General features: G+C 47.1%; 3 protein-coding genes across 10 annotated transcripts in view; 2 read left to right on the top strand and 1 right to left on the bottom strand.

Annotated features, from left to right (window-relative positions):
- The window catches only part of LOC146199630 (E3 SUMO-protein ligase PIAS2-like), a 104,552-nt gene that overhangs the window by 25,369 nt on the left and 53,023 nt on the right, over window positions 1-26,160 (top strand). For 7 of the 8 annotated variants that reach the window (XR_014705106.1, XR_014705107.1, XM_084595152.1 and 4 more), the window contains exon 3: window positions 7,314-7,391. The exons of the other annotated variant lie outside the window; for it this stretch is intronic. Coding sequence is in view for 5 of the 7 variants with exons in the window: in XM_084595152.1 (XP_084451278.1) it covers window positions 7,314-7,391 (78 nt within the window). In the remaining 2 variants the exon portion in view is untranslated. The remainder of the gene's footprint in view (window positions 1-7,313; window positions 7,392-26,160) is intronic. 8 annotated transcript variants of the gene reach the window in all.
- Window positions 8,028-10,053, top strand: LOC146199632 (uncharacterized). Its single transcript, XM_084595157.1, has 2 exons — window positions 8,028-8,798; window positions 9,464-10,053. The coding sequence occupies exons 1-2, from the start codon at window positions 8,134-8,136 to the stop codon at window positions 10,044-10,046; spliced, it is 1,248 nt and encodes a 415-aa protein (XP_084451283.1). The 5' UTR covers window positions 8,028-8,133; the 3' UTR covers window positions 10,047-10,053.
- Window positions 10,195-12,356, bottom strand: LOC146199631 (uncharacterized). The gene is made up of 3 exons (XM_084595156.1): window positions 12,073-12,356; window positions 11,232-11,376; window positions 10,195-10,566 (listed from the first exon to the last, which is right to left on the bottom strand). Exons 1-3 carry the CDS (start codon window positions 12,339-12,341, stop codon window positions 10,195-10,197), a joined length of 786 nt encoding a protein of 261 aa, XP_084451282.1. The 5' UTR covers window positions 12,342-12,356.

Genomic DNA, 26,160 nt, shown 5'->3' with positions numbered 1-26,160 from the left:
GGCTTCTTCTTCCTTTTTTTTTTTTTTCATTCCTGCTCTATTGCGCTGCGTTTCATAATGACTAACCGATTTGTTCCCACTCGGATTTGCATTGACTTCATTATCCGTACCTCCTTGAGCTTCGGGAGACTAGGCATGTACGTATGCAGGTTTGTCTGCAGAGTTCGAGCGCTGCGGTAGAATTTTAGATAAATTCCGTGTGCTATCTACTACATATTTCTGTCCCTTACACGCTGCCACGGACGTTATATTATCCTTTTGCCGGGGCTGCGCGGGTATAGCGTCACTCAAAGCGATATGATAAATTAAAAGCATGCGTGACAGAACAGTAAAGAAGTTGGGCCAGGAGACCTCTCGGCGGTGCGAGCAGCAGCATGATACTGCCTGAGGCATTTGAATCGGTCGGGCGCATGTCTTGTTCCCTAACGGTGATCCATTTTAAGCATAGCGCCTTCCGCAGCCACGAAGAGCCACTGCGCATGCGCACACCGCCCGAGAGCGTCAAGTGGCGCCAGCTGCCAGCTACACGTTGCGCGGGGGAGCGGATGCGGAACGCGCGGTGCGAAATGAATGGAAAGTTTACAGATGAGGAAAGGAAATCTACGACACCGCAAATATGCCGACTACGGCAACGTTTCTTCCTTTTTTTTTTTTTGGTTACCTAGCCGAGGTTATAGGCAGGAAAGGGAAGAAGACTAGGCTTTGTCGCCATGCCATGGGTGAGAACAGCGGCTTGTGACCGTCTTTCCAACTTCAGCCGTCCGCACCCCTAGCTTGAGCAACTAAACATTCCGAGAGCACTGCAGAATCTGCAGTGGAGAAATGCGAAAGCCTGAGCGTTGCTGCTGCTGCACACCGTACATCGCGCGCCCCTCGTTGAACACAACTAGCGTTTAGTTGAACGCATCAAAGGTCACCGGCGTTCTATAATTGGTTTACAGGAAAGGGGCAGTATATGTCACTCGCAGAATCCCGCTGCTATCATCCTCACGGTAGACAAGGAGAATTATAATGGTACGTTTCACGATTCCGGGCGTGGCGCAGTTGGTTAAAGGCTCGGCTGGGGATCCGAGGGATGGAGGTTCGAATTTTTATTTTTCTGATGATGTCATCACGACGATTTGCAAGTGGATTCCCGCAGACGCTCGCTGCTACGCACGGACACACTGGCGAGTCATGAGCCATTAAAGGCTCGTCTTATAAAAACCCCACGGCCAGGGGGGGGGGGGGGGGGGGGGGGGGGGGCGAAGGCCTGTCGTCGTTTCTTGTTTGCGTCGCCAGAGAAACTAAGGTCGTCGGATACCCGAGACACTTTGCATTGCTGCCTCGTCCAGCAATGCAGCCAGAGCTCGTTTCACCGGTGCCAGAAAAACCATTGCCGTAGACCTTTCTCGCCTCCCTCTTCCGCACTCCTCTTTCGCTTTGAGAAACAAGTCTGTTCTGCACCTCCATGCTTTCACCCCCCCCCCCCCCTTTTTTTTTTTATTCTGGGCGAAAATTGTTTCGCGGACTCCCATTTGAGAAACTGGTAGTAATTTTCTAAGTACGGTCCGTACTCTTCGGAGTGCTTTGATAACCTCTCCAAACGTGGTGATGCGGCGATGTTGAAGCAGGGGGCGATGATGCAGAGGACGATGAAGAAATGTATTCACACTAATTACAAAAACACAAGAGCAAATGGCAAATTACAAATGAAACGTCACACAGACTGAAGAAACAACTGTAACTTATACCCCTGTCAAGCGCGCAAGTTCACTTACGGAGAGTGTCAGTCTAAACGCTCCAAGTGGAGTGCACTTGCAGAAAAGTACACTTGGCGCATTCGGTTGGGGGGACGAGAGCAGAGGCGCCGAGCAGTACAGAGCAGTACTGGAGCTCGTCGAGCGAGGGTGTAACTGTCCTCCCACGGGAACGCTCTGTGCGTGTCGAGGCAGCGCGCCACGACCATGTGACCGCACTTCTCACCCCAAGTCCCCAGCATTCTCCGCCTGCCCGCAGTGGCAGCAGTTGCAACCCGAGGAGAGGCCAATGCTCTGTTTTGTATTGCCTTTGTTCTCACAGCACGGCGATCTGCTTCCTTTGGCCCTTTCGACGACAGCAGCGACTCTCAAACATGCATACAGCACCTGAGCTATGCCTGAGCAATGCTTTCCGCTCGCCGAGCGCCGACGCTTTGCAGCCGCCATTTTTAGCGTTGCCAACTCGAGAGAAACAAACAAAAAAAAAAATTGCGCGGATATGACGCTCTATCCCATGTGACTTGCTCGAGGGAGCAGCCGGGAGCGCACTCGGATGCTTTCAGCGGAGGTAAAGCCCTCCTCCTCTACCACTGGAAGCCAGTGATTCTACTCTTGCTCTCCCGCTGGAGGGCGCCCGCTTGTCTGAGCACTTTCGAAGTGCTCTCGAGTGCGCCTGCGCTCCCACTCGAATTCGTCATTTGATTGAAGCACGTTTTGGGGAACGCACTTTCTGGCTGAGTGCGTAGCCTCGTCGCCAGCAATTTCATTGGTATAAAATGTAATGCATAAAAAAGGACACAGAGGTTCATTTCAGCAATTTAACAACGTTTAATACAATTATTTGGTTCTAGTGGCATCAGACCATCGTCAGACGCTGCACCGTCGCCATGCTGGTCTGTGTAGGCCAGGAAGCCGTCTCGGCCGGTCTTGACTTGAAATGCTGTTGAAATACAAATACGCTGTTTTAATTTTTGCTTACATTGACAAAAAAAAAGGCTATGCTTGGTTTTATTTAAATTCAATGTACAACAATCAATTTTGGGTTTTTTTTTCTTTTTAATGTGCATCTTTAAAAAAACGAGCTGTTTGTCCGTCGCCCTTTTTTTTTTTTTTTTTTTACTGCGAGTGCACTCTGTTTTCCTGTTTAGCACTGCGTATGTCAAAGTGTGACTCGAAGTCCCAGAAGTGCACTTAACTTTCGCGCTTTAAAGGGGTATTAAAGGCAACAATCTCACACAGAGATACTGTCTACAGGACCTTACTTGTAGACTTCCGTGCTAAGCATGGAGCCTTTTTAAGCCACCGGTAGACAAAGAGGTAGGGGCGGTGATTTTCGGTGGCCTCCCACTTGTGTCAGGTAACCAGTCAGAAAAGGTCAAGGAGGGTGGGCACTGCCCTTTGGGTTGGGCTCAGCCTCGGACCCAGGGCCCTGCTGACAAAACAAAGCAATCCAAAAATAAATGAAATACTTACTCTCTCTGCTGAGAGGGCCCCCGCCTTATCCCTTCAGGGTTCAGGGTCTCCTTTCCTCTTTCATCCCCCACGCCGTCGCCCTTTCCACACTTCCCTGTTCCATGAAATTCCTCGAACTTGTTTCATCTGTCTCGCGGTGGGTCTTAACAAAAGGGGAAATTAACCGGGCACGTGCAGACAAAAGGGCTGCATTGGAGAGTCGTTTTCGTTTATCTATTGTCCGAGTGGAAGACCTAACTGCCACAAATGGCTTGGGCGGGGGTGGTCGGTTACAATTTACAAATTTACAGTGGCATACTCATACCTAATTTGTTGGTTGCCACTTTGAAAGGAAAGATGTTCAGTTCTGCATCCCACACAGGGAACACGTCCCTGAAGGATATCCGGATGGAAACATGATTGCTTCCTTTATCCCCCGTCACAAAAGCGTTAGGTTCAACGTTCCGCAGCTAGCAAGAAAGTGATCACCTGAATTGTCCCTTCAGGAATTTGCTGCTGAGAAAAGAAAAGACCCAACCTCGTCTCCAGCGCAGCCGACGTTGGCAGAATGCCCGCGACAGAACACGGATGCATCCTCAATTATGGGGCGACTTTTGTAAGAAAATCAGAACTCCCGGAACCAGTAATAGGGCAGCGGCCTTACAGTGGTGTGGTGTGTTTGTTTCGTCTGTGACGCTGCTGCGTGTGCCGATTTGAAGCGAAAGCTTTACTACGCCATGTACCGTCTTTGCCAAATGCAACCAGGCTGCGTTGCTTGCTTCTCGCTTACATTCTAACGCCAACATGGGTTCCCAGAGGATCACAACTTTTTCAGAAGTGAGGACAGGAGCTCGCCTTTACTTCGCACAGATTTACAGCTGCATAAGTAGTACGAATTCTCTGCTAGCCGACTGAGAAGCGGAACAAGCAGCCTGGCTACTTTTGGCTAAGACTGTACTATAGGTCCGTTCGATTCACCTGCACCGGTTCCGTAAAGTTCTGCGGCAGTGCCGCAAGCGTGCAGCGCCAGTTCCAGCAGTTCAGGTGCAGCATCGGCACCAGCTGCTTCCAAACGAATGGTAGAGTGCAGGTCGAGGCGTCTGCTAGCCTTGGCGCCGCCAACAAGCTGCGGTCGGCTGTGTGCGACTCGCGTCAGCCGACGCCAACGTCCCGGTTAACTTGATGAATTTTCAAGTAGCACATGACAACGAAGTTTTGCCATTATCCAGCCGCGATGTTTTTGGGCTGTGCGTTGTAATAAACGGCGGAAAGGCCCGGTCGATGTTAATTATTCCACTTGTCAACGAGAACACGATCGAGTTCGTAAAGGAAACGGCTACGCGTACTCACAAGAAGTAGACACACGCATGCGGTGTGATACATGCTGATTATATACTTCAATCATATGACCACGTACGCTTCGATCGCGCTGCCGCAAAAGGCGCATTGCACAATTCAACACGTACTTAATGCGATGTGCTATTTGAAAATCTATATGTTTAGGATTATTAACGATCTGAGCGGCATATATAGGATTCATTCATTCATGAATATGCGATGCATACATGTACAAAAGCCGACCGCATTCATTGCCAACATGCATGCCGATATATACGAGACTAATTTTCAAATAGCACATAGCAATGAAGCGTTGACACGAACCAGCCTGGGTGTATTGTGCACCATGCGGTAGCTGGCACGAAACGCAAAACAACTTTGATCACGATTGAAGTCAGCATGAACTTACTTGTTAGACATTAGACATGGTTTGAAGTACGCGTCGTCTTTTCTTTGGCGAACACGGGCACAGTTCCCGTTGACGAGTGGAATAACTAGGGTCGCTTCACTGTTTATCACAACACGCAAGCCATCGTCGCGCAAGCTGTCGTCTTTTCATGCGGCGGCTGCAGCTCACCATTTCGGCACTGACCTCTGAGGAGGTGCACAGTTTTGCTAACTTTTCGGGAACTCGACCTGCACGACGTCTGCACTTTTTGAAACGTACGGCGTGGTGCAGAGGGCGCCATGTGGCATCGCTGAAGCGAATGGCGAAGTGCAGCACCACTTGAACCAGTTCACGAAGTGCAGGTGAAACGAACGGACCTCATCAACTGCGCGTGTGCCGTTGCCATGACAACCGGTTGCGCTTAAGGCTGGTTCACACTGGCGACTCGCGGAGGTCGCGCGGCTCGATTCGTCACGGAGGGGGAGACCGGCGACAATCGTCGATCAACAGGGAGTGTTCACATCGGAATGCGACTCGCTTCACGACAAACCCCTCTCCGAACGAGAATTGAACGAAGGCCCGGCTTTCGCGCCTTTACGGCTTCTGCTACCGCGCTCGGTGTAGATCGATTCGGACTCATTTCGGTTATGAATATGTGAAATTATCAGCGAAGAATCGGATCTTATGGTCATTCCTATGTTTAGGACTGTTTCGACCGCCAACGCGCTATAGTTCGACGAAGACTGAAGCGGCCGTGGTGTGTGCGCTGTTAGCGTTCTCGCGAAATAGCAGATCACGACATCGCCTCATGCCCGAGCGTCAAGCACATGACCAAGGATACGAGTACAAACGCTCGCAGTGCTCCTTAACATGTGTGCCCAACAACTGCGGGCGCAGTAAGTCGATCGTGCACACGCGCGCATGCACTCTTGAATTTTCCCGCCTTGGAAGGAGGCAGAAGCGCTGCGCATTGGCTCAGCTGCTTTGCGACTTCAAGTCGCGTCGCAAGAAATCGGTCAGCGAGCGACTCCATGGCGACTCCCTCAAACGGGTCCCTCAAGGTGGGTGAAGAGGGGAACTGCAAGCGTACGTACTCAGCAAAGGCTGCGAGAAGCTACGTCCCGAAGTCGTAGCGCGGTACAAGGCGTGCCGGTGACGCGAGAATGAAGCGAGGAAGGCCAAGCGTGCGGCGTAGACAGCCGAACGATGGGAAGAACGGCTCGCGAGACGACGATCCAGCAGCACAGAAGCGACAGCAACGAGCCGCGAGCGAAGGAAGCCGCGGCCTCGACGTCTGCACAACAGCCGATGGAAGTGGTTTCTCAGAGACGGGCTAACCACGAGCATTTTTTTTTTTTTTTTTTTTTTTTGCCTTTGGTACCTTTGTTGAGGAACCGTTCCAGGGACTATGGTTATCGGCGCACCGTATTTCACGAGTCCATGTTTGCGGTTGATAGAAACCTTTTTACGGCATCAGCGATCGCAGCTTGCCATTCGCGTTACAGCACGTGGGCGCCTGTTTCCCGAGCCACTGCCCGTTAGTGGCGAATGGATAAGCCTAGTCAGCGCGGCGCTTGGAACTTGTGCGCCTAGCATCGCGTTCGCGCGCATGCGGTACTTGCCCAAGCATTGTGGCGAAGCCATTGTTTTCCGGCCGCGCGAGAAAGCAAAACAGGTGTACACCATTAAAGGTCGCATCGCGTGCTACAATTGCCGCTTGAAGAGGTGGCAGTCGCGCGAACGGCGAAGACCGTGCTGCGCACGACCCACGCCGAGCCACGGGAGCGCCGATGAGGTTTGACGACGATTATGGATTCCCGCATTTTGGCCATCTTGAGTGCTGCTTTCGCGATGTCCGGCGTTTGCTGGCGGCTGGAACTCGTCGGCCTGCTTACTTCTGATCCCTGGCCGCTTTCGATGCACGCGTATACTGCGGATCGCAACCTCTCATGGCGAACAGTGCTGCATCGTGCTTATGACCTACCACGCTTCGACGCCGCGCATTTTTAGCGAGAGTGGCGTGGTTATTTTTCGTATCGTTATGGTCGTTTCGCTAGCAGCGATTACCGGCGACTCCGCGCCCGTCCTTATTGTGAGAACGGCGCTCGCAATGTGGAATAATTTGCAGCAACACTTCAGGCGGCTGTTGCGTTTTTGTTTGTCGAGTGCTACCGCAAAAAAAAAAAAAAAAAAAAAAAAATACCGGTGTGGAATAGGTTTTTGCGATGATCGCCGTTAGTCGCTGCCTCCATGTCGGGACGGATATATATATATATTTTTTTTAACGTTCGTTCGCGCTTATGTGCATAACGTTTTCCAGTGGCCTAACGCTTCTAACGTTGACAATATACGGTGGCGTGATATTTAAGGCGGCAATTTCGATTTTGTACCCACAGAGCACAATTTGCAAAGCAATCGAAGCGAAGATCCTCGACGCCTCCGCCGTCACCGCAGTCGGATGTGCGGATGCATACGTAAGTGCAGAGCGCAGCCGCATGCGTCTACGTTGATTCGCCGTGACCCCTGCTGAGCGCATCGGGCGTTGTCCAACTGCCGCCAAAGCGTTTGCCAAAACGTGCAACAGCGCCCACCTCTGTATCGGCGATCTTGGAGTACATGTTCGGCAACTACTCTCGTCCACATAAATGAGTCTAAGCTGCAATTCTGGTTGCTCATTTGTGGTGGGAATGTGGAATAATACCCCAGTCACACGGCACTTCTCCAAGGTCTTTACTGCAAAGGAGGTTTATTGCCTTAAAGGAGTAAAACTAAAAAGGAGAAGCGGCGCAGCTACACGGCAAATGCAAAGGAGATAGGTAACGATGATGATGATAATTCAAGCATTTTTTGTGAGTGCCATCTGTCGAGCGACAATCACAACAGCTATCAACCGCTGCGCTTGAAATGGCGCTAGTAACAGCTACCAATATTGAAGTGGAAGATATATTTCAGCTAAAAGTAATAAGCGAACAAGACTACCCTTGTTTAGGTTAGGAAAAGTAACCAACTCATTAATAACGAAATTTTCTGAGGGTTTGAAGCGGACGTTTAGTAACAAAAGTTTTTCTGTTCTCCTTTCCATTTGGACCACTTGGACGCGCACTCGTCGCTCCGCCTGGTTCCGCGTGCTTGCGTGCGAGGCATATTTTGCTAGTGCGATTTTCATAGAAGTTGTAACAGATTGTGTTCGATCAAGTGCGTGTTACAGCCACAACCATGAGCGACGAGAACCGGGAGGTGGAAGAGAAGTTTGAAATTGCTTTGAGAATTGCAGCTGTGGCATCTTTGCGCGCGGCGGCGGATGCGGCAAAGGCGCACGCTGACGCGCTCGAGGAGCAGCTCATAGCAAACATCTCCCTTTGTGCCGCCGTCGTGTTCCCACAGCGAACTGTGCACCGCAGAAGGTGGATCTATCCCCGTAACGAGCGGTGGTTTGAAGATACGCTGCCGAACCTAGGAGAGCAGCATTTTCGGCAGGCATTCCGCGTTGGACCTGCAACCTTCCGGTACCTTGTGGACCGGTGCCGGCCGACGATGCAGCGTGAGGACACGAATATGCGGGACGCCATCAGTGTTGAAAAGCGAGTCGGTATCGGCCTCTTCAAACTGTGCTCAGCTGCCGAAGACCGGGTGGTCGCAATAGTCTTTGGTGTTGGGCGGTCGACTGTGAACACTATTTATAGGGAGTTTGCAGAGACTGTGGTAGATGTGCTAGAATCGGAATGGATCCGAATGATAGCATCGAATGAAATGGATGAGCACATTCGCGAGTTTTACTCAATGACAGAATTCCCGCAAGCTGTGGGGGCACTGGATGGCTGCCATTTCCCGGTTTCCCCACCACAACTGAATGCAGTGGACTACAGGAACTACAAGGGCTGGCAAGTCTTTTTCTCTTGATTTTCTGTCAGTGCATAGGTGAGCACACTGTCTGGAACGCTGGAGCTGTTTGCTGCTGAGCAAATAACGCGGAATTTTGTCACAGTTACTCTGTTAGTCTGCACTTGTGCTTTTGCCATTCGTGTAGCTATGAGGCAGCGCTTGAGTGCAAATATTGCCTGTGAATGCCTCCACATGCATTAAATTTTGACGTCCTTTTCTCCGCCGACCACAGCCCAAGACAAGCCTGCTCACGTTGTACACTTCGTAGTAGATGTGACAGTAATGTTTAACAAGTTTTTAGAATACGTGTAAAGTGTCACAATTATACCTCATGGCTACTTACACTGTTGCAGCCTTCTTTCTATGTTTCTCTATTTCCAATAAATAAAGAAATATTGCAATGTAAACTCTAGCAAAATAATAGCCATTATAAACATGGCAGGAAGCTGTCACTACTCCCATGTCACTAGCACATCCACAGTGATAGGAAAAACATCTGCACTGTCCTGAAGCACTTTTTACTTTAGAAGTAGACGACCCTTTACAGCATTGGGCTCCCTCCAGTCTGCTGCTCTTAAATTCTAACTAAATCTATCAACATATTAACCTTATGCATCATCAGCATTGTGGATACTTACGTTTGTTTTGTTTTTTGTGCATGCAGGTACAGCATCATCCTTCTGGCCCTTGTGGACCATAAATACCGGTTTCGGTATGTGTCAGTGGGCAGCCCAGGACGATGTCACGACGCCCACGTCTACGCTCAATCTGAGCTGGCTAAATCTGTCGAGGGAGCACTGTTTAAGTCTCCAGTGATAGTCATAAATGGCACCGCCGTGCCCCCAATAATCCTTTGCGACCAGGCTTTTCCCCTGACGAGGAATCTCATCAAGCCCTTCCCGCATAATGGACCTTTGCGGGAAGAAAGTAAAATCTTCAATTATCACCTGTCGAAGACAAGAAGGATTGTAGAAAATGCTTTCGGGAGGTTGAAAGCTCGATTTCGCTACACTATGAAAAGAATGGAGTGCAACATAAGGCATGTTCCCATGATCATCAGAGCCTGCTGCACACTAAACAACATCTGTGAGCATTTCGGTGCCCGACTACAACAACAATGGTTGGATGAAGTTACTCGACACGACACAGCTTTTGAGCAGCCTGCTCACACAACAGAAATGGAAGCTGACAGTGGGGCTAATGTTCGGGCAGCACTCATGCATCATTTTCATCACCAGCAGTTGTAAGGAGAATAGACGTGACGAGTGCTGTCTGCTATACACCTTGCCGAGCTGCCAGCATTTCAGCAAAAAAAACTGCCTTGAGTCCTTCATGCAGCATGTGGATCAATGGTAACACGTACATAACAATAACACAAACTGACTTTTCCACATTTTACTTTTTCTTCAAATATTCTTTCATGACGTCAACCAGCTCCTCTTCAGCCTTCACTTGGCGCTCGCGAAGCACGAGCTCTTGTCTTCTATAATCTTCTAAGCCTTGTCGCAGGAGGCGCTGTTCTCCTATCATTGCCAGCTGATTTTCCTCTCCGGCAGTCAGCGGCCGCTTACGCTTACGCTTTGGCTGCTGTTGTGTGGTGGCAATTGCTACAGCAGGTGGCAATTGCTGGCTACTGCCAACCACAGCTTGCGGCATGGTGGACTCAAAATCTGTGGCATGCGCTTCTGCAGCAGCAGATAGACTGCCTTCTTCATCGAGATGAAAGGAATAGTCATCTCCACTTCCCATCTCCATGGCAGTGATGATCTGCATGAAAACAGTTTGAAGCAAGATGAAACGTGAACAACATTCAAAACTGTCGATAGCACTTTACGTAATAAAAACATCCAGATAGAGACGGCTGGCAAAGAAATTGAACAGTTCAACCAACAAGCAGTCCTCTCTTTATTTGCAGTGACCTCAAAGTGTTCAACATGAAAACCATGCTTACTTGTAAGCATGGTTTACTTGTATGCATGGTTTAAGATGTCTTACTTGCAAGACATCTTCATAGCCACCACAAGAATTTACATAATCTTCTGTCTGCCTTACACTCCAGTATATAAATCATCTGCTAATGTTTTAACTTGGTCCTTAGCATGACTTGCCAACCTGTATCGTTACGTTTAATAAATTTTTGTCATTTTACATCTACAGAGTTGTCATCTGAAATAGATATTCAAAGCCTTTGCTGAGCCAGACATGAAGTTATTTCTTGAGCAGTCGGGCTTCAGATTTGAAGCAATGCCATTTCATCCCAACCATGTGATCTGAAACCTAGCTGTATTTCTGGCTTGAATGAAGGGTAGTGAATTTTCCCATTAGCACTTTTCTACTTTGTGTATTTAGCCTGTCATTTATGTTTGTTGAGATATTAAAGGTTGAAATGCCGTCCATGTAGATGGAGATGCATATTATTCCATGGAAGTTACCTTTTCGACTGCGCTGAGAGGGTTGCAGACGCTTTCCTCCACCAGGGACCGGTCATTCACAGGCAAACTGCCCAGGAATCTGTTTATTTCGAAGTAAAAGATCCAAGGTATGGCACCTTGGCCGGTGTGTTTCCGTGACCACCTCCTGCAAGTAATCAGAGTTCGATGAGCACTAGGCTCCTAGCAAATGGACAAATCAAATAATTTTCTTCATCCGTTGCCCATTTTAGCTACTGCGATTGAGTTACCAAAGCTACCAAGCTCTTTTTTTTTTTTTTTTTCATATTTGGATGAAATGAGATCAGCAGTGTGGGGCGAAGTGTCAAGAAACCTAATGCGTTAACGTGATTCCGCGGTATATAAGAAAATGAGACTGTATATGCACGACGTAGCCTGCAAGAACAACAAAAACACGTCACTTCGCGCAACTCGATGAAAAACAAAAAAAAAGTAAGTTTTATCCACGTTTCAATACAGGCGCCGAGTAATATTAGGCAGCATGCCCATCTGTACAAGATAGTGCTTGCATAAGTAGGTAAAATTTGCGAACTAAAATTTACCATAAAGCTTCGTTATACCAGCCGATTCACATTCACCGTTGCGTGGCATAGCTTGTTCTGATATGAAAAAATTCCGAGAGCGTGCGAAGTTGTCAAAATGCGCCCGTGCAAAACACATCACTGTGTGCAGTGATGTGTTTCAGTGATTCAGGCCTGTTTTTTTTCCCGAGGTGGAAAAAGCGCGCGAAGTGGTGCTCGTCGCGCGCCAAGCCTCAGTTTGGTGAATACGGTGTCGTATCGTATACAATCACTCATCCAAGAGAATAGCACTAGCTACTCACCGATATTCCGTCGTCAGGTTCTCGATCTTTGAGTGAACTTGCTCCTTTGTTTTCACGATGCCTTGTTCGGCCAGTGCACGAGCAATGGCCTCGTACACGGGCCCGTTCCTCCTGGCACCTCGGAGATCTGGAAGGTGGTCCTCCCAGAGACGGACAAGGGCCCAGATTTCGCGCTCTGGCCAATGCGCACGTGGCCCTCTGGCCGCATTTCTTGATGCGCACTTTGGCGTGCTTGTCTGACAGGCCTCACCCACCGGCTCCATTGACATTTCGCCGAAAATTAAAATACAGTACGTTTAAAAAATAAGAATAAATATATAAAACAACTGATTAAAGCGCGGCAATAAGAAATAAATAGTAAAAAGCGAGAAAACAACAAAACGACAAATGCTGGCACAAGCAAAAAACAACGAGGAAAGACGACCGCACTAAACGCACATCACAACAAAAAGACACGTATGTCGATGCGGCTGCTGACAACGTTCGAAGTCTTCTAGCAACACTCAAGATTTTTAAAATTCATTGAAATGCAAAGTTAACGCTAAATAAGATCATGTAGGCTTAAATATAATATTAATATTACATTTGTGTCAACGTTTTTGTTTCTCTGTTGTTGTTTTTTAAGCTCGCTCGGTGGCGCTCGGGTCTGGGCTGCTCCTTTACGCAGTTAAAGGCCGCTGACGGCTGCCTTTCCCGCTACGGTCCTTTTTCACAAAGGGCGCACGACTTTGCCGTGTAGCTGCGCGTCAACGCCTTTGATGCAAAGAACCTTAATTTTCAAGGCCTTACAAGTGCCCGTGTGACAGGGGTATAAGGCTCAACCTTCCAGTTCCCTTGGGATGTGGAGTCTAGCACGCTACTCGTAGGCCACGCGGGCATGTTTATCCGGCTTGGTTGGTAAAGCGGGCCTGTATATGTCGAGTGGCTGCCTGCAACCGGGTTGCGGTAGCTGGATAATGTGGTAGATTAGTGCTGTATGCTGAAATGAGTTGATGACATATTAGGGGCACAAATTAAGGGATTGGTAAACAATTGATCTAAGACTGTTGAAAAGATTTTGCGGGGCCACGTGTTCAGCCTGGCTTAGTTTCTTTGTTCAAGAATCACCCCTAAAGCAGAGGTTTACACTTTGGCAAAAAAAAAAAACATCGTTTGCAGAGCACACTTGTACTTCCGAAGGCGGCATCCATGGTTGCAGTTTGAACAAGAAACACACACACACAAAAATGAATTCGCATACAAGTTTGTCCTGGCGTGGTATTCTCGACTTTTACAGGAATGGTCCTGCCATTTAGAAATGTAGAAAGGCTTTCTAAAGCAACTTTCACAGTTAATCATGGTTTATCTGTTGAGATTAACATTCTTGGTACAAGAACTTAACTCAACTTCCTTCTACGAAAAGTAAGATTTTCCCATTGCAAGTCATTTTTTATCGCGGTACAGCTGCCTCTTTTGAACCTCACAGACTCTGTGGTGAATTTTCTCTAGTTTGTCAATAATTGCTGCGCAGGGCCCTATGCAAAACGAGCATATTCCATGATTGGTGGGACACAGGACAGAAAAGCAGTTTTCTTTTTAGGCTTGGCTGGGAGTGTTTTGAATTTTGGTGAAATTCAGTGCCTCACCAGCATTTTTAATCACGTGATCCATATTCCCTGAAAAGCCATTTCACAATACAGCACCCAAGTATTTTTATCTACATCTCCAGCTAAGCAGCTTGTTTTTTTTTTTAATGAAAAAACAGAAGTCTGCAAACAGATTTAAAACAGGCATATACTGGAAGAAATATCGAGCGAGATGTTATTTATATAAGTTAAAAACAGAAGTGGGTCAGGACCGATCGCTGTGGGGCATCTGAAGTCACTTCAGCATAAACTGAACACTTCCCATCCATTACTACACATAGGCGGCACTTAAACAAGTGATTTCAAATTCATTTTTTTACAGCTGTGTCTAGATTCAACTTTTACCTTATATATAAGGACTTAATGTGATAGCGTAAATCGAAAATCCAAAAATATAGCCTTTTCATAGTACATAACAAGTTTGATGAAAACCTTGCTGTTTATTTATTGCTTAGTTATTCTTTGCTAGGTGGTTCCGCGTGTCTCATAGCCTGAGTCGCTTTGGGACATTAAACCCCATAAAGTAAACTTTGCCACGGGGGTCGTTATTTCTGTGTTCAAAAATTTTACATGAAGCTGATCAACAAAATATGCCTATACAGAGCAGTCGACTTGTAACAATATTGAGAAAACTGGAAATTTCGATTGTTATATCTTGACTGGCAGAAAAAAAAACATACAAAAGAAAGACGCACACCCATGTATTTTTTTATTTTTTTTTCATGTATGTAGGCTTGCCTACTTACTAGCAATGAATGAAGAGTTGAACAACGCTAATCGTTGTAAACAGCACTAAACATTTTATTACAGGGTGCATCAATAGCCATAAAACAACTTACGGATGCTTAAATAATTTGGAAATTCGCGCTCGCTTGAGCGGCAGCTGAAGCTTGATAATCACTGTGAGCATCGCTTCCAGTAGCGCGTATTCTGGTGGCAGTCGTTTTTGCGTGCATGAAACCGCTCGGCAACTGGATGAACTGCAGGACATCCCCACCCTTGATGATCATAAAAATTATAAGAGTGCAAGCCCGTATTTTTCCACGAGGCTTTCAACCTTGAAACCCTGCTAGAAATCCCGATGAATCTGCTGTTTATCTCGAGATTTATTGTGTTGTCTTCTTTTGTTGGTGCCATCTTCCATGGAGGTAGACCTCCATTCCATGGACGCACTGTCGGGCAATGGCTATGGCGATAGGGCCGCACGCTTGCGCGGTGACAGGCAGCGATTGCGATGATAGTGCTTATTTTCAAACTGCACGCCATGGCCCTCGCGCATTTCTCTACACCGGCTAGGTTTCATGTTTTCGCTTATGTATTTTTCACTTATGTATTTTTCACCTCGTTCTCTTCTTCATATATTATTTTTTATCAAAGATTCCGACTAATTTTCGTGGTAAACATCTACCGGGTGGCAATAAAGCTATCGTTGTATCCGATATACTGCCAGTTATTGATTGTCATACATGGTTTATTTTTACGTAGGGGCAATGGTTTGATTTGGTTTGTTTTTGGTGTTTAATGTCCCAAAGCAACTGCTGTAGTGGAGGGCGCTGGAAATTTCGGCCACCTGGGATTCCTAAATGTGCCCTGACATCGCACAGCACATAGACGCCTAGCTTTTTGTGGCTGCTTAGGCCGAGGATTCGATCCCACGTCTTTGGGCACAGTAGTCGAGCGCCCTAAACACTATCCCACCCCAGGGGGCACAGGGGCAATGGGAAAACTGATAAATCCCAAGAATGTGATCGTTATGAGCGATGTGTTGTCATATCTGGCATCGTTATAAGTGGATTGAACTGTAATTTGAAACATCCTTCCTTGATCTGCCTTAATAAATTGGAACTATATGAGCTTTCTTCTAGTTGTCCAGTAAGAGACCTGTGCCAAATGATTTTGTATATATAAGGTATAGATGCTATGAAATAGAAACCGCACATTGCTTTAGTAAATGCTGCCTGTTGCTAGCAGCTACCCTACATTTGAAAATGGGGAAAAAAGCCTTTGTTGAATACTTTCCAGCCTTAGGGTCAGAAGTGATCTCTTCTTATCACTAAGCATCTTTTTATCTGCTTGGTTGCAATTTATGTTTCATTACCCTGGCTACTTTAACAATTCATTGGAAAAATGGCTGGGCTTGTTAGTCATGTTCATTATTGGGGCAGCTGTAAAATGCAAGCCCAGTTTTATTTGTTTTATTTTATTTTTTTTTTTTGCTCCTCCATCATCAAAGATCATCTTTTAGATCAGGATAACTAAGAGTGCAGGTTAGAGAATAAAAATCTGGACTGATTGACAGATTGTGAAAAATATAAAACATGCGTTTCATGTGCAGTCTCCTCAGTTCCCCGCAGCTTACTTCCAGCTTAAAGGAGCAGTGAGGACAAATCGAAGTTGGCCTTTGTTTCATTTTTTATCGTATTCTAATGAGAGGGACCGATTTCACCAAAGGCTTTTCATGAGCTCGAAAGGGACAAAATCAAAACTGTAGTCACAATCACATGCCCCTTTCTTCAAGCAAGCAGCGACATTGTCAAATGCTTTGTGCATCTCTTTGGCTAGACCAGCCTACCATCTTCTTTCAGCAAGTGGTTGCAAAGCCCCTAGAGTTGTATTTAGGCAATGTCAACCTCACAAGCTTAAACCACCGGGAAAAAAAAATAGCATTTCATTTGCTCACAGTTAGTATTGCTTCAGCTGCTGAACAACTGTCAACATAGCCAAGAAATTAAGGAAACAAAATTTTAAAGAGCATACATTGGATAGAGTGTCATATGATCGTTTCATGTCATTTGCCTCACAGTGTAGGTGCCACGAATGTATGAAATGTGTCTACAATGCTGTTAGCTTACGGGGCCAGCTGCACTCACAAATAAGTAGAGCAGTGTGTCTATCCGTGTAGACTACCACAAGCAATTGAAGACAGTGAGGCTCCCAGTCTCGGTTATTCTTTTGTGTGTGTGCTGCTTTACAGTGTGTCTATTCGTGTAGACTACCACAAGCAATTGAAGACAGTGAGGCTCCCATAAATAGGAGTCTCGGTGATTCTTTTTTGTGTGGGCTGCTTTACAGTGTGTCTATCCGTGTAGACCACCACAAGCAATTGAAGACAATGAGGCTCCCATAAATAGGAGTCTCTGTGATTCTTTTTTGTCTGTGCTGCTCTACATTCGGATAGAACCATGCACTGTGAGGTCTTCAACCCACTCTTCGTGGCACTGCTGTGCTTAGTGCATGTCTTTTTTTTTTTTCTTTCTTTCTGCTAAGCCCTACTGGCATGGAACGATGCAGCCTGTAAACTGTGGAACGTTGTCAAAGGCAAGCATGTGTGTTGTCACTGCACACGGGGGCTAGCCCTACCTGAAAAGCTTAATGTGTACCCCATGCTACTGCATGCTAAACTGATTGAAAACTGGAGCTATTTACACTGTTGCATTGTGCCCTTAAAGGTGGAGCCAAAGTGCTTCAGTGCTTGTTCTGGTCACGTAACTCCTGCCAAAATTCCATAGACGTGCAACTGTGCAATGAAGGGCATAAAGCCACTAAGAGAGCTGCTGGTCATATTTCGAGGGTTGCATTTGCACGTAAATGTTCGAAATGGTTCAGGAGAGATGAGAACAACGCTACTGGTATATCAGTTCGGAGCAGGTGTCAAATGTGAAATTAATGGCGATTTCCACTGGTCGCTCGGGAGCACATTTTCTTGCTTCAGGATGACTATTTCGAATTCTTATGGTTGACCAAGATAGGTTGCGCGTATTCTGCTGGTTGTTTGGAGTTTCGCCGACCGGAGTCTGATCTCGCCGGAAGTCCTAGTCTTTGGGAGGCTGCTGGATTCTTTTGGCTGTTTTTGGCCATTTCAGCAACATTGGCAGATGATACTGGGCATCACCGTTTTTTTTTTTTTTTTTTTTTTTTTTCGCGAATATGTCGAAGTGTGTCTATCGAAAAAGGTGTCTGCAGCATGAAAGCAAGTTGTTGAGGGCCGCATTCTTGCCCATTTATCAACCGCAAAAATTTTGGCGCTGCGATGCAGCTACAACTTTCGAAACCAGCTCAGCATTACTTCCGCCGCGCGCTGTACACGTTCTGCTGGTAGACCAAAGCTGATTTGTTCTGTAGCGCTTTAGGTCGGTTCAGGCGCCCAGATCCGATCAACCAGTGGAAATCGCCATAACTGTGCAGCTCAAAACTTGTGGTGCCGTTTACTTGACTTCTGCCTATCTGTCCTTTCCAACTGTAAAACTTGCGGCACACAATTAAGGGGAAACCATGTTAACACTTAGCTTGGGATTGCTGCGCTAAATGTGCGGTCACTTTTCTTCATAGGCCAATATTGGTTAGCAGATTGTCATCAAACACTATACGGTCTTTGTCCTTGTTGCACTAACGTACAGCGTCATCGGCATCACCACGTTGTCGAGATCAGAGCAGTCAGGCATGAGTCGGCCTGCACGTCTGCGTGGTGCCCTGCTGTTCGCACCAACCAATAGCCGCTGCTGCTTTTCTCTTGGGCCCGTCCACAGCCACAGTGTGTGGCTGCTACGGCTCCTTTGGCACTGATGTTGATCTCTGCATCAAGATTTCTTTTTTTTTGCTGCTTGTTTTGTAAATATTACACGAATTCACGAAATAAGTGCTTAAGGATAAAAATGCACATCATTCTGCACTTCGGGAGTGCACACAATATTTTGCCAGGAAGGTGCCGATGGCAGCGAGTGCACTTCGGTACGGCTGTTTACTAGCTGTGTATGAGCAGATATTGCTGTTTACATGACGTAAAATGCACGCTGAGCTCCCTTATTAATACGTATCCTTCAACAGCTATGCTAATAGTTGCTTCATTTGCTTTTCACAGTGTAAGTATGATAGCAGTGTCGATGAATGCAAACTTAACTCTAGGAAACATAATGACGGCGCGTGTGACTGAAGCTTCCTTTTATTGGTATCTGCTTTGACCAATGTGACCAGCACTTGATGTTAGTTTTAGCCAGCAGTATGCTCGGCGAGCAATTGCAGAAATTAAAGTGGCCTAAAACATGTTCTGCAAGAGACTCTCTACAGCTTCCGGCCACTTTCAGCAACGATCGGCAGATATGCCGGGTCACACCGGTGTTTTTGTCAGTTGCACGCATCTGCTGTGGCTTATGTAATTGTTGACTTTTTATCACTGGCTGGAACTGCACTGTCGACATATTGATTCGCTAAATCATCTTATTTTGCTATCCGCAGTCGCCGAAATCACACTGGTGGATTCAATGGATTTGAATTTTCTGCTGTCATGGAAAGGGCTCGGTGTCTGCTTTTTGGTCTGAAAATATTAAATGTTTTTCACAAACTTGCCTGTATTTCAAGGCAGAGGCAAAGCCACCTGTTTCTTGCTCCGCTAATGCACGCTTCCTTTTTTTCACCAGACCAAACGTTTCATTGGAGGGCAGAGAACCAACGAGACTTTCCTTGATCAGGCTTCTGTAGCTGGGATGGCATGCCAATGCTTAAAAAGTGGTCGGCATGGTTCCAGGCACACAAATTACATTAGCTGAATGCACAAAAGTACATTAAACTCGCCGTCAGGGGAACAGCTGAAGGACTTCCTTCTCAGCTCCTCGAACGAAGCCCTTCATTGCCCAGTGGTGCTGCGGTGTAGTATATGAAGCTCTCTCATGGCGTTACAGAGAAGTTTCGTGACCAGCAAGCATTGAAGGACTCTGGTGGAGCTGAAGTATCTGCAATTTTTTTTTTTTTTTGCTTTGCCTTGTAGAGCATTAATGGTCAGCTATGTGCTGCGTGGCATCCAACCTCCTATCCACCACACACTAGTCTACTTTTACTGGTGCTTGAACCTGATTAGATAGCCACCAGCTTTATTTGCCTACCAAAGGCTTCCTTCGGGTTTCTCTCAAAATGTTTTTGCCGGTGCTTCTGATAGCTGCTGGTTCCGTGTATACCGACGTGCAGATGCTGACAGTAGCAACGCTATGTCCTGCAGCTTGAACCACTTGGTTCTCCCAATTGTCTTTTTTGTTTCCTTCATTTCCTTTGCTGTAGCTTCTCATTGTCTGCAAAAATTGCGACCCAGTGCAATTTGTGTAAGTGATTACAAGAGGTGCAGCATACCAATAACATGTTGTGAGTCACATGTACATGCTGTATGGGCTGTCCTAGTCAAAGTGATGGCAGCACACCTGCGTCAGAGGTAATGCATCTCGTGCTGAGCCTGATATAAAATATTCATAAACTTGGAAAAGCATGAAGCATAATAAATAAAAATAACGTAATAAGTAAATTTAAAATGAGCCGCAAGCGTTTAGAGGGAATCTTAAAGAATGCTCTGTGCACATGATGTTGCTCCTTTCCCAGCTTTTTGAATCGGTGATGACCACAGTCGGTTAGGACACTTGCCTGGCTGCAAAACTGCACAAGTTGTTCTAACGATTCTGCTGTGAAAACAGGCACATATGCTACACCATCAGACCTCTTTGTTAATAGCAAACGTGTGAAGCCTTTTAAGACGAAACCATATTTCGAGCATCATGGAGGTGACACCACGAAGGTGTCAATGACCAGAAATGTTCTCTGAATAGTGTTGAAATTAAGGAAGCCCCAGAGAAAACAAGAGCCATTGGCAGAAGGCCATGGAGTCCGTGAAGAATATGAAAGAAGTTGCGGCTACCTTTCAGTGCCGTCCGTCCTCCCCGAAGGCGCTAATGACCAGTGCCTAGGAATTTATCAGCACAGGAGTAGGATCAAAAAGAATATGCGCAAGGAAGAGAGTGAAAATGTGCTGCTCATTGATGCTAACTCCAATATAGCGAGAGAGTACTTGAGCACATCAAAGTAGTAGACTCCACGTTTGAGTCAAAAGCCAAAATAGGCAAGAGCTTTTGGTCCAGACGTAATGCTCAGAATTGTTGCTCAGGTCAGGTTGATAAAGTGAGCTAAAATTTAGCCGTGATATTTTAAGCACCTGCACGTTTTAGCTGTTTGTCTTGGCCTGCCAGAAATGCAGGCATAATCAGTAAATTAAATAAAAAGGAGTCAAATGGGATTTCTAATTTCAAAAAGAGAACTGCAATTAATAAAAACGTTCGACCCCAAAAACGTGCTCCAGTACATAATTAAAATGCTCCAAAACTAATTTTGTAGCACCTTAGCCGCTACACCCCCCCCACCCCCCCTTTTCTCGCGGTGGCTTACTGGTTAGGGCGCTCGATTGCTTAGGACACGGGATCTAAATCCCGGCCTTTTTGCAATGGAAGTGAAAAGCAAGACGCCCGTGTGCTTCAGTGCACTCAAATTTCCGGAGCCCTCTACAACGGCGTCCGCCATGGCCTTGTTTTGCTTTGGGATGTTAAACCCTCAGAGGTCCCCTGAAATGCTACTTGCGGTAATATTCTAATGCAGTAAATCCATAGAGCTAGTCCTACGAGTGTTCGAGTCAAATTTGAAAGCTTTGAGTGGAGTGTACAATTTAAAATAAGTTTTAAATTCTTCCTGGCGACCGCTTGCCGATGGGCCCTTAAAACCAAACCAATCCAGAGCTGCTTCAAAATAACTATTACTGCTCCAAAATGTTCGAGCCTGCTTCCACTTCTGTAAAGTTAGTAACGTGGAAAAAGTGAATCTTATTTTTTTTGTTTTCCGGGTTTTAGATTTCCACCGCTAGGGGGCTGAGAACTCTGAAATCCCATTGGTTGAACCACGGCATGGAGGAAGGAAACAACTTGGGAGAGGCGGAGAGGCCCTTGCCATTCCCAATGCATTGGAGAAAGTGTGGCGGAAGTGACGTCAAATTTTAGGGTTGGCCAAGTCTGGCCATTAGCAACGGCGACGCTGTTGCTGTACGTGAGTGTCGCGGAGAAAGAAAATGGGGAGGGTAAAGGAGGAGGAGAGACGTTGCAGCATCCGGTCGCGGCGCACCCGCGCCGGCTTCAAAAAAATGACGTCAGGGTTCTTTCCTTCCTCCATCAACCACGGCTTGAACCAACCAACCAAGCCTGAGCGCCCGTCACCACGTCACTGGAGGGTGTCAGGTGGTGGGAACCACAATAAGTTTGACAGTGCAGTTTCCATTTATGATTCCTGAGCAGTTCATATCATGAAGCTTTGAAACTTGTGATCTCTTCAGTACGGGGCCATTAGGAACTCCGAATTTGGTGCGTACTGCGGATATGTACAATTTAAGGAACCAGAAGCGGGAAAATATCGCGTCTGCATCAGTGGTACGTACTAGGCTCCGGCGCCGTCCTAGCCGGAAAATGGCGCTTGCACAGTTCAAGAAGAGAGCCATGGAATCTGGGTGAGTTTACCGCACGATTGCACAGAGGTGCGATTTGGTGTTCGCAACTTGACACGTGCAATGGCGGTCATGACAACTAGGTTTGGTTTGGGGGGTTTGACGTCGCAAAGCGACTCAGGCTATGAGAGACACCGTAGTGCAGGACTCCGGAAATTTCGACCACCTGGGGTTCTTTAACGCGCACTGACAACGCACAGAACACGGGCGCCTTGCTTTTCGCCTCCATCGAAAAGCGGCCGCCGAGGTCGGGATTCGATCCCGCGTCCTTGGGAACAGTAGTCGAGCGCCGTAACCAATAGGTGGGATTGAAATGAAATGGCAGTTGCGCGCCTTTTTTTTTAACAAGATAAAATGCCGCGTTTCCGCCATCGCCCTGTAGTAGCAGTTAACGGCACGATGGTTACGACGTTTGTTTTGGAGGGTTTGTTTGGGCCAGTTCTGTTGCCATCACTTCTGGTTCTGGCGTTTTTAGCAGTCTGATAAGCGCGGAAACGGCACTTTGAAAACGACGCAAACTCAAGAATACGGACCCCGTTCGTTTTCATGTTGGAGGCCCGAACGGAGGAGCGGGTCTCGTTTTCGATAATGCGTTGCCGCTGCACATCTACTCCAAGTGAATGCTGCATGAAACATTTTATTTCTCAGTATCTCCGCACAGCCCAGTTGTAGCGGCACAACGCTGCAAACTAAGGCCGGAATACATGCAGCGTTTTTTTTTTTTTTCACGATTTTCGCGCGTCGAAAACTGCCGCGCCGACGCGACGCCCAGCTCGAGATGCATGGAACGTCGAAGCGGCGCGAGCGCCGCCGCGGATGACTCGATGCGAAAGCAAATACATCAGCGAGCGGAAATAACCGCAGAGCGAGGTACGTGAGAGAAGCGACGCTGTCCCTTGTGTTAAAATCGCGATAGGGCGCATTCCAACGCTACTGCTAAAAGCAGAAAGCGTACACAGGTCGCACAAGGATTTGGCTTGCTCGAATGAACGAAGATACCTCGGAATGCCCGCTCGGATACCAGCTGCACGGTTCTTTTTTTTTCGTTATAAATTTCGCTTTAGGAAGAAAACACATTACAGTCCGAGAGTAGGTCGTATAACCACAAAAAAGCGACATTCCGTGTTTGATTAAGCGTTTGTTTTTACGATAATCACATTTCTGCGGCCAAACTGCCGCTAACCTCGTCAGCCATGGCGGCCATGTTGACAGCGGCCCAATGCCCAAACCGGATATGCTAGCTTTCCGCGCTCCTATTGGCTCGCGTCGGCAGTAGCTTCCGGTTCGAGAGGACGCCGCGCCGCCCGCGCGTCAAATATCTGGCAGGGCCAGATCGGCGGCGGCGCGCGTTTTTTCCGACGCCGGGCGTCGAGTGCGCGCCGCCGGGCGTAAAACGCCGGCTTGAGGCGGCAAAAACGCTCCATGTTTTCAAAGCCGCATTCACATCGGCCACTCGCGACTCGATTCGTCACGGAGGAGGAGACCGGAAAAATTCCCCACCCCGCCGTGTGACCAATCGAGCCGCGCGACCTCCGCGAGTCGTCAGTGTGAATGCCCGTTCACACTTGCGACTCGCCGTGGGTGCGACTGTTTTGGTGGAACAGTCGCAAACCAGTAATCAATCAACGGCTCAGCTGAAGTTAGCTTTACTCTATGTGGTGAACGGTCAAGATAAGATGTGGAAAGCGACCCGCAGGTCGCATTTGCAAATGTGAACATCGGTAGTGCTGCGCGGATCTCTGGTCGCATGCGGCAGCCGGTCGCACATCCTTCGCGACTCGCAAGTGTGAATAGACAGACTTTAAGGCTTCTGGGTACAGACAGCTGCTGTTAGGCTAAGCAAGTTGGCGGCTTTTGATCGCGGTGCGGGTCAGTGCGGTATGTTCAAACTGGTTGGTGCGGTCCACAAATCCGCTGCACAATATTAGTTTCAAATAACATGTTTATTTTGTTTTTATGGTTTTGTGGTGTCTAACGTCGCAGAAAGCTACTCGGGTTATGAGGGAGGCCGTTTTGGAGGGCCCCGGATAATTCCCGACCGTCCGGTGTTCAACATGCACTGATATCTGAGAGAGTGCGTGTCTTGTTAAGGCCACAATTCGCAGCGACGGGCTGAGGGCCGCCAAAGCATTGCCGCTCGTCGCTGTCGCTCAGTTTCTGGGATTTTAGAAAAGTTTGCGTGTCGCCCGGAAGTGCCTCGCGAGGCAGCCAAATGCAGAAGGCTTTGGGGTGTTCAATTTCCGTTTGGCTTTTTTTTTTTTTTTTGCGTGTGAATTCTGTTTTCCTAGTCCAGTTTGGGTGAACAACCTGGTGCCTGCACGCGCTCACTTCGTCTGATCCGTGTATATATTAGTGCATCGAGACAATTCCGTAAAAGCTTGGAAGGGTAGTAAAAGAAAAAAAAAAAAAGGCTGGTGTGCCTAGATATTGTTAATTTTCGAAAGGAGCAGGATAAAGTCACTTCTTGCAATGCAAGTCAGCTTTGCAGTGTGGTAGCGCGCCACTGTGCTGTGACCCTTTAAAATGTGATGCATTACAAGAAATTTCATCAGTGTTTTATTGTACTTCATGCTGTTTAGTGTTAGAAACGGCATATAGCGTAACTGCACTCCCCTTGACCGAATGATGAGGTGGCGGTAACAGAGCAACACTGAAAACGCGCCTTTCTGTCGCTGAGCCCCGTCGCTCCTTGTGGTGTGCACCAGCGACAACAACAGGCGTTGGCGGCGGCGCGTGACGAATTGTAGGGGCTGTTGCCTCATGCAGTTACCGCTTTATGCTATACCCGGGAGATACAGATCTGTTGGTCCTTGTGGACTAGAGCCTAAATTAAACCTAGCTTTACTTTCCTCCAGCACATGTTTCATCTTGCTGTGGAAGTTATGACAGTGGCAGCACCCCTATTGTGAACCTCTCTCCTAGGCTTACCTTCTTAGTGCTGTTCAGTCGTTCTTACTGCTTCTTACTGCTTTTATAAGCTCTGTTACATAAGCATCTAGTCTTGCTTCTGTTAGATAGTCCCAAAGTAATTCTCTGCATACATTGTCAAGTGCTCCTTTTTAATGGACTTTTCTCTTCTTCCACATTGTGGTGTAGTCCAAATGTTATATCAGGTGACATGGCAGCTTTTGTGTGGTGCTGAGCACGGAATCACAGGTTGCATAACTGGCTCCTCTTTTATGGACACAAAACGCAAAAACGGCTGTGTACCGAGAATCGATAGGCAAGAGCGGGATTGTTTTCCTGTTTATGGAGTTGAGGAAAATGAAATCATTACAGATCGTCGTTTCTTGGAACGAGATTGCAGGGTTATTGATAATCTTTTTTGCATGTCGTTTTGAAATAAATATGGCAGTGTACTTTCTGTTATCACAAGTGTTTTGCTTATTTAATTCCTAAACAGCCGTATAGCATTCTATTTTTCCTGAATCAGCTCCCTGAACCCTGCTTAGGTGAGGCAGGCATTGGCTTCCACAGTGCTTGTCAAGTGAAAGATCCCCACTACTGGCTGCTGAAGAAGTTAATGCAGCAAAGTGGTTCTTTGCCTTATAACCAAGCAGGCTGCAAATAGTTTAACAGCTATAGAGTTCTAGGTACTTAGCACAATGCCCACTTCTGAGTGCAGGTACCAGCTGTCCCCGAGACCTGTTTGCCGGGTGAACGAGAGTTTACTTTAATACTACAGTTAAATTAAATAGTTTAAAACTAGTCTGGATGTTGTGACTGTACCATATGAACCAAAATCTGTTGTACAGGGAAACGAACTTCAAGGGACATTAGGGAAAAGTTTTTTAAAGTGAAAGTTAGCTGAACTGAAATTGCTTGGAAGCTTGTTACCGTTAGCTCCAAGAAACATCTGGTGTTCAAGCCATACCTCAACCCATTCATTTGTCAGTGTACTCATTTGCAAGCGAAGAATGCAGTAACCTTTTGCAACACTTTTGAGCTTAGGACTGTATTGGCCTTGAAATCAATTACCGTGTCCAAGATCTTGCGAACTTTGTCCGGCACTACGGTCTGCTGAGCAGTAAAGGCCTTCATATTCTCCAACCAGATCATTGCTTCAGCAGATCACATTTAACCAGCATGTATATGTAGCCTTTCTTGGAGTTAAAAGGCATAGTAGGGCTGAAGCTATGGCAATGGGTGTGGAGCCCATTAAGTGTG

This window comes from Amblyomma maculatum, chromosome 2, assembly GCF_055883805.1.
Source record: "Amblyomma maculatum isolate TAMU_Amacu chromosome 2, ASM5588380v1, whole genome shotgun sequence".
In the NCBI taxonomy this organism is placed as follows: Eukaryota; Metazoa; Arthropoda; class Arachnida; order Ixodida; family Ixodidae; genus Amblyomma; species Amblyomma maculatum.
The sequence above is the reverse complement of the archived record's forward strand: the minus strand, read 5'-3'. Positions and strand labels throughout refer to the sequence as shown.